The 8,636-nt window shown below is 52.7% G+C and overlaps 1 protein-coding gene across 1 annotated transcript; it reads right to left on the bottom strand.

Annotated features, from left to right (window-relative positions):
* Positions 1 to 319: 319 nt before the first annotated feature.
* Positions 320 to 7,493, bottom strand: LOC146202458 (uncharacterized). The gene is made up of 3 exons (XM_084601369.1): positions 5,403 to 7,493; positions 4,202 to 4,682; positions 320 to 436 (listed from the first exon to the last, which is right to left on the bottom strand). Exons 1-3 carry the CDS (start codon positions 7,271 to 7,273, stop codon positions 320 to 322), a joined length of 2,469 nt encoding a protein of 822 aa, XP_084457495.1. The 5' UTR covers positions 7,274 to 7,493.
* Between the last annotated feature and the right edge of the window lie 1,143 nt (positions 7,494 to 8,636).

Below are 8,636 nucleotides of genomic sequence, written 5' to 3'. Positions count from 1 at the left end.
ATTGGCAAGTGTTCCACAACCCATCATGACCGGCATTGCTTGCTTGGAGATAGGCAAGTAATGCCGGTCATGAATGGTTGTGAGAGAACCAGATCGTTTGTGGTGAGGGAAAGAAATAATAACAAGACTAGCCTGACAGGATTATAAAGAAAGACAGAGAGGCTAACCGGTGGCAGAAAACGGTTTGCTATTATCAAGCGGCAGATATGGATGATGACATTTAAAAGTGAAGGAAAAAATAGGAATATGAAGTCAGGAACCATAAAGAGTAAGGCAAAGCCATATTCCATCGTGCAGGCCAAACACACTCAGCAAAGGCTCATTCAGTGCCTGGCAGGCCTTTGTTGCCGACGTTTTCCGGGACCACTGGCCGAGTATCTTCGCTTTTGTCAGCAGTCGTGGATGAAGACCCTCCAGCGCACAGCATAAAGAGTGCCTTTCAGGAGTGCACACAGGGCATACACAAATTGGATGTCTCGTCGCAGTTGCAGACACCACGAGCAAGATAATGAGCCATGCAGCTAACAAGTCTCCTAAATGTGACGCCAATCCACAGGCGACATCGTAGTGCTACTTCAAATCTTGGTAGACCAGGTGGAAGCCGGATCTACAGGTCAAAACCCTGCTATTGTAAACGCGGGATTCGAAAACTGGTTGGAATTTTATAATGCAACCCTCCTCTCCCACGCAAGAATGCCAAGACTATATATACCAGCTGCATCCGCTTTCGAAACTGGGATCAACACACGTTCGCTGTCCTGGTTGACCGTTCTGGCGCCCGTTACCTGCGATGTCGCAGTGTTCCGGTAGCCATTGGTAGACAAAATCGTATTCTTTAATGGCGACCGAGTGATGTATAGCTCTTGGGTTTCCGCGACCAGCTGCTGCTCATGGGGACCACAATGTAGAGAAGTTTGTAAGCCTGGGGGGATTGTTTGAACTAGTGAAAATAAGTGAATACTAGGGGCTTTCTTGATTGATATAATCAACAGCGACATGGAGAGCATGATGCTTTGCAACCTTCGATGAAGTCTGGTGAGAAGTCTTAACTCTGTCCACTGAACTCCGCGGCCTTTACGGTGATGGCAGTGGAGCCCAATATACTTATGGGGTTCACTGAGCCGCCTATATGGAGACAGGCAGCTAACATATATTGTTCGTAGAAAACACTCAAAAGTGACTTGTTTCAGCGATAAATCTACCTGATTCCTGATGACGGGCCAAGAAAAATGCACATGAGGTTGATGCGGGCTTCATAATGGAGAGGATAGTCTAGAGGCGGCGGCAGACCGGTGCGATGGGAATCAATGCTTCTTGCAAACGATACGTATGCCATGGTAATAGGGAGCCTGATGAGATGGCAAAAGGTAATTCGAGAGAGGTGTCGAATGTGAACTTTCTCAAGGCGTATGCATTGAGTGTATTCTCTTCCGCGAATAGCATGGTTGTGGGCGTAGAGGTACATTTTGGCAATCCATGGAATGTCAGGAAAGCTTGAGCCTTACCACTCTGAAGACTATCGGATGTCTGATTTCCTACTGTTTCCAAGTACAAGGACACAGCGCCGGAGCAATCCCATGAATACATTCTGCAAAGGTATCAGTGACCGCACTGACACTCCCCACGGCTTTCTCTTTTGTATGTACTGGATACGCGGGCTACAGGAAAGACAAAAACAATGACGCAGACGTATGCCACAGAAATATGTTGTGCTGTTACAGCTCCAAGCAACCACTGACACATTAAACTTGTTTCTAGTGCCGACAACGGTACAAAAAAAAAAAAAAAGGTACGAATCAGAACCAGCAGCAACGCGAAGCTCTCGTGTGTAGAGCAGTGGGGGCGGATCTGGTCGCACGTTATACTAAGTCGCGGGGAATGATAGCGGTGTAACTGCGGTGAATGTGGCGCATGGAGCATGCTGTAACGCTTTTTTTATTTCCTGGGCTTTCAGTTTTGCCAAACAAAATGGGCTACGTAAAGACAACAGTTAAGTTTCGAAGCCGCTCTCCACGCTGTCACCCGCCGTGCTCGTCCAGAGGGCGACGGTCTCTTCAGCTGCTGGCATTCGAAAGGGTTCTCCTCTCACCCGCCGTGCTCGGTTGCGCTGACCGGCGGTCTGTTGAGTTGTACCTGCTGGGCACCCTGGAGTACTACCCGTAGACGAACCAGGCTTACAACATCTTTATTGTAACTGGTCTCTCCTTTCTTCGAATTGCCTTTGACAGCTCGTTAAATAGACTCCCTAAACACAGCTCCTATCATTGCGCCAATAGGGACGCAGTAAACTCTCTGGGCGGGGCCAATAGGCTCCAGCACAGTTCCTCCTTACTCCCGTCATCCTGTACGCACAACATCACGCGTGCACATTCCAGAGTTCAAATCCGCTGCCGTGGTCACGTACGTCCTTGCCGGACAGCCCGAGTCCCGTGGGAATGAGCTTCCTGGCCTCCGCGGCTTCTTTACACAAGAGCCCAGCGCCCGCGTCGCACACACACAAACACACACCTCCCCACACCGTGGATGATCTCTGGTTCGGAATAGTGCTGCTCGCCCTGCCGACGCGGGACATCCGGAGTCGTCTTGCGGGCGGGGTTGCGTCGGCGACTTGAAATCCGCGCCAGCCAGGCGATCCGCGATCCAGGGTCACGGGAAATGAACGAAAAGTCACGCAACGCGCTCCGGCCCTCAAGTGCACGCCCCGCAGCTGCGCTCTCGACGAGCAGGCGCCAGTCCGGAAGCCGACGGTGCGGTATGTCGCGTTGATGAGCGCAACACCTCCCCACCAAGTGTGCTGCATAAGTCTTTATACTGCAGCCACACACAACACACAAGCGAACAACGCGACGCGGCTGGCGTCAAGTTCAATACCCCCCGCCATCCGCGCCCACACGCAATGACAAAGCCCAAACAATTCTTAGGCCATTTACCTTTCCCTCGATGCGCTTAGCTCCATTTAGTTGGCCGCCACCAGCCTTGACATAGCATCGGCGTTGGCATTTTGAGTGCCCCTTTTATGTTCGATCGTAAGATTGAACCTTTGGAGAGCGAGAGCCCAGCGAGTTAACTTGGCACTATGCGGGCTGGTAAGCGTAAGGTACTTAAGGGGGTTGTGGTCCGTTACCACACGCACCTGTGCACCAAATAGCCAAGCCTCGAGCTTACTCAGTGCCCATATGATCGCGTAGGCTTCCTTCTCGATTGTGGCCCACCGAGTCTGGGTCGGACTGAGCTTCTTGCTTAGAAATGCGATCGGGCGTTCGTTCCCCTCCTCGTCGCACTGTGCGAGACATGCTCCTACGGCGTAGTCGGAGGCATCGGTGGATAGTATAAACTCCTTACTAGGACCTGGTGCATACAGCGATGTCGCGCGCCCTAAACACTCTTTAATGCTCTCGAACGCATTCTGTGCCTCGCTGTCCCAAGGTAGCCGATGAGGGGTCCTCCTTTTCGTCAGGTTAGTCAACGGGAGAACAATACGCGAGTAGTCAGGGACATACTGTCTATAGTAGTTTGCCAACCCGAGAAAACTCCTCAGCTGCCGCTTCGTCTGTGGCGGGGGAATCTCCTCAATAGCGCTGACCTTTGCAGGATTCACGCTTTGCTTACCCGATCCTACTATGTGACCAAGAAACTCTACCTCCCCTCTTGCGAATCGGCATTTAGCTGCATTCACAGTGAATCCCGCGGCTGCTACGGAACTTAGAACATTGTCGATGTGCCTCAGATGATCCTCCCACGTCTCGGAAAATATGGCGAGATCATCAATGTAAGCGCAGGAATACTCTCTGTGTGGTGCTAATACCTCGTTAATGATTCGCTGGAACGTGGAGCTAGCGTTCCGAAGCCCGAAAGGCATCACTTTCCAAGCGTATTGCCCGACCGGCGTTACGAACGCCGTCAGTGATTGAGACTGCTCATCTAACGGTATTTGCCAATATCCCCTCAGCATGTCAATGAGGGTGATGTAACGCGCCTTTGCCACCAAAAACAAAAGCTCCGAAGGTACGCTCATGGGGAATGCGTCCGGTTCCGTAACGCTGTTGAGCCTGCGATAGTCGCAGCAGAGCCTTATGCCGCCGTCCTTCTTAGATACACAAACTATGGGATGGGCATGGGCGCTCTCTACCGGAAAAATCAGACCCCACTCACACAGTTCGTTAATCTGCCTTTCCACTTCCTTCCGAAACACCATTGGTACCTTGTACGCATGTCCGGCTACCACTTCAGATCCTGCCTTCAGCCTTATTCTGTGCATGCCAGCGGTGCACTTGCCCGGTTTACTACCAAACACTTGTCCGTGCTTAGCGAGCACCGTGGTCAGCTCCTCCCGCTGCGATTGGGTAAGGTGGCTCAAAGCTTCGCCCGACACGCTACATCCTTCGTCAGACGGTGTTGGGAATGTGGGCACGTCGCCGAAGTCACTGTCCCCTTCGAAAACTGTGCCTACAACATTAAAGCGTGCGTGGTAAGCTCGGAGTTTGTTGGCGTGCACAGCCCGACGTGTGCCGCCTTCCAACTCGATTAGGTAACTGTAGGGCCGCAACCTTTGTACAACTTTGACCGGTCCTATCCACTTTCCCATCAATTTGCCTTGGCCTTCCTTCTCCAACCACAACACTTTGTCCCCTACCGCGAACTGTTTATCCGTCGCGCGGAGATTGTAGCGATTCGCATACTTTCTCTGAGCATCTGTGCAATTACCTTCAGCTGTTGCATGTGCCTCAGCCTACCGTTTGCGCAGCTCCGAAAGATATTCCTCAGCTGGGATTGTTAGAGAGTCCGGGACGGACCAGTCCCCACTCCACGACTTCTGCAAGATGGAAAGAGGCCCCACTGGCACCCTCCCGTACATCAGCTCAAACGGAGAGCGGCCCGTCGTTTCGTTAGGTACCTCTCTGTATGCCCACAGCAGAAATGGAACAAATTTGTCCCAGTCCCTGCCGTGCTCCTCCACAATACGGAATAACATGGATTTGAAGGTACCGTTCCAGCGCTCAACCAGTCCATTGCTCTGCGGGTGGTCGGGCGTGGAGAACCTTGGGCATGTTCCAAGCCTGGACAGCATCTCTCTAGTTAACTGAGCCGTGAAATTTGTGCCTTGATCACAGCACACCGTTTCCGGTATACCCATGCGTGCAAAGATCTGTAGCAACGCCTCGCACGTAGCCTTCGCTGTCAGCGCGCGCAAGCATACGACCTCTGGCCACCGAGTGTTAACATCAACAACGCACAACGCGTAACGGTGCCCTCGCGCAGACGGTGGTTCAATTGGCCCTGTGCAATCAACGTTGATGACTTGAAACGGGCTGTCTGGCCTAGAGAGGGGTGTGATCGGCACACGATCGAGAGTGCGAGCAGGGGCCTTTACCTGGCATGAATAGCACGTACGACAGTGTTGCTTGACATCTCTGGCTACGCCTGGCCAGTAAAACGACCCCTTTATTCTCTGAAGCGTTTTACGTTCGCCCAGGTGCCCTGCCCACGCTGAATCATGCGCCAACCTTAAAACCCCCGCGCGCCGTTCCGAAGGTAGTACCAATTGACAACACTCGTGTCCAGCAACTGGCTCTCGATGGAACAGCAGCTCGTCCCGTATAAGCATGCCATGCGAGCCTTCTTTAGCCTGAGCCCATGCTTCTTTTAGCGATTCATCGGCAAGCTGAGCGTTCCGGAACAGCTGCCTTGCTGTCTGGTTCGTTTCGGTTTGGCTGGCAGCAGGCTCCGCCTCGACGACGCACGCCAGAGCATCAGCGTGTCCCGTATCTGGCCCGTCTGGTTCATCTGTATCTGATTCCACAGCTACTAACTCATCTGCTTGTGTTATTGCTCTCTCCCCGAGAAGCTCATTGTAGTCATCTGGCGTAATCAGTGCATCTACGCCTGCGACTAGCTCATCGGTAAGCGCACACAGCACTCCTCGTTCGGACGGGTTGAACGACACTAGGGGAGCACCCTCCGTTGCCTTTAATGGCACGTAAGCCAGCTCGGCGACTACCTCACTCCCAAACGCTCCTCTCAGCTTCAGTGTTGACCCCGCGCCTTCATACTCGCGGCAAAGTGACTTACGAAGGACAGTTACATCGGCACCCGAATCAACCAAAGCTCTGAGCTGCTGACCCGTGCTCTCTGTTGTGACAATACGTTTGTCGCCTGCCTCGTTCTGTCGCCTGACACTCCTTGTCGCCATCTCCTTGTTAACTTGAATTTCCACTCGAGCAACAACCTGCCTTTCGCCTCTGCGACTGCTACTTCCATCTTTTGTTAAGGCCGTTTCTTTTCTCGGGCATTCTCTTGCAAAGTGGCCTCTCTCGTGGCATTTATAGCACTGTCTCCCGGGACGCCTCTCAGCCGTGCTGCCTCCCAATTGAGATGACGTAGCGGTTCGCTTCTCGGCATGGTGGTTTGCCGTTGCGGACGCAGCTAGTCCTACCGCTGACCTACACCTCCGACTCCCTTCGAAGTTCTCTGCGACTTCTACGAGTTCACTAGGTTTGAGAAAACCTTCTTTCTCACTCAAGGCAACGTGTGATCTTGCATCGGCGCTTAAGCATTCCTTCATTCGGTCTGTCACCGCCAGCTGTTTGAACTCCTCAATGGTGCGCACTTTACAGCTGTCTAGGTAGTAGTCGAGATAATTCTCTAGTCGTACGGAGAACTGTTCCCAGGTTTCTCCTGCCTCTTTGCTGCTTGACGAGAATAATCTCTTGTATTCTGCGGCTGACAGTCGCAGTCCGCGAAGAATTTTGTCTTTCAAAGACGCGAAGTTTTTCCTCTCGTCTGCTGATAACCGTACGAGGAGCCCTCGCGCCCTTTCGCTCAGCCTCGGTAAAACCAGTCCGGCCCACCACTCGGTCGGGACGTCGTACGAGCATAAAGTCGCCTCCACCTCCTCAAACCATCCAGGCACTAATTGCTCTTGATTCGGCATTGGTGCCAGGACGCCTTTCAATAGGCTCGCGTATTTTAGCCTTCTATCTTCATCTGTTCCAGCATTCGCCGCGACGGTGCTGCCGCTATCGCTAAGCTCCACGCTCTGTCCATAGCGCAATCGCTCTGTTTCTAGAATCAATTTTTGATTTTCTTTCTGGGCCTCTACAATTTTTAGTTGCAATTGCAGTAGTGCCAACTGCTCTGACGTAGCCTCCAGTGTGGAGTCTACCTCATCTTCGCCTGCCTTGCCGGCGGCTGCCAACTCTTCACTCTGATCCCCCTCTGCCATTTTTCCTCCTTCCTTAGCGCAATCGCTCCTCAAAACCCAGGGCTTTGACATAGCATGCGCCCGCAGATGCCAAAGGGGTACTCGCCTGACTGCCGCTGGTGTCCCTTGGGGTGGGTCCCCTTGCGCCGAATTCAAGAAGCTGGGAGCGTCTTCACGAATTGGCTTTCCAAGCGGTTGTCACGGTCAGGCGTCGTCGTTGACGAGGCTCGTAGTGTCGCCGTCGTCGTTCCCGTAGACTCCAGTTCAGCCACAGCAGATCCTGTCGACTGCGCCAGTTAAGTTTCGAAGCCGCTCTCCACGCTGTCACCCGCCGTGCTCGTCCGGAGGGCGACGGTCTCTTCAGCTGCTGGCATTCGAAAGGGTTCTCCTCTCACCCGCCGTGCTCGGTTGCGCTGACCGGCGGTCTGTTGAGTTGTACCTGCTGGGCACCCTGGAGTACTACCCGTAGACGAACCAGGCTTACAACATCTTTATTGTAACTGGTCTCTCCTTTCTTCGAATTGCCTTTGACAGCTCGTTAAATAGACTCCCTAAACACAGCTCCTATCATTGCGCCAATAGGGACGCAGTAAACTCTCTGGGCGGGGCCAATAGGCTCCAGCACAGTTCCTCCTTACTCCCGTCATCCTGTACGCACAACATCACGCGTGCACATTCCAGAGTTCAAATCCGCTGCCGTGGTCACGTACGTCCTTGCCGGACAGCCCGAGTCCCGTGGGAATGAGCTTCCTGGCCTCCGCGGCTTCTTTACACAAGAGCCCAGCGCCCGCGTCGCACACACACAAACACACACCTCCCCACACCGTGGATGATCTCTGGTTCGGAATAGTGCTGCTCGCCCTGCCGACGCGGGACATCCGGAGTCGTCTTGCGGGCGGGGTTGCGTCGGCGACTTGAAATCCGCGCCAGCCAGGCGATCCGCGATCCAGGGTCACGGGAAATGAACGAAAAGTCACGCACCGCGCTCCGGCCCTCAAGTGCACGCCCCGCAGCTGCGCTCTCGACGAGCAGGCGCCAATCCAGAAGCCGACAGTGTGGTATGTCGCGTTGATGAGCGCAACAACAACCCTGTAAAAAAACCTAATCTGGATGGTTTTCATGGCATTCGGCAGCCTTTGCATTAACAAATTCACATTTAAAGCCGTACTTATAAAAAAGACAACTAATACCGTAGAATTATTAAAATAGACTGACGTTACATATAGAGTGCGATCGGGGGCTGGTTGGTAAGGCAATATTCAAAAAGAGAACTGCGCAAAAAGACGGGACAAGATAAGAACACAGGACGAACGTGTCCCGTGTTTGTCCTGTGTTCTTCTTTTGGCGCTGTTCTGTTTTTCAATAACGTTACATATGACTTCTAAAAAATCCTGTTGATTTTAAATTGAAAGAGAGCTTAAGGTGTTTAAAAAAT

This window comes from Amblyomma maculatum, chromosome 1, assembly GCF_055883805.1.
Source record: "Amblyomma maculatum isolate TAMU_Amacu chromosome 1, ASM5588380v1, whole genome shotgun sequence".
In the NCBI taxonomy this organism is placed as follows: Eukaryota; Metazoa; Arthropoda; class Arachnida; order Ixodida; family Ixodidae; genus Amblyomma; species Amblyomma maculatum.
Note: the sequence above shows the minus strand (reverse complement) of the source record. Positions and strands in the feature narration are given on the sequence as shown.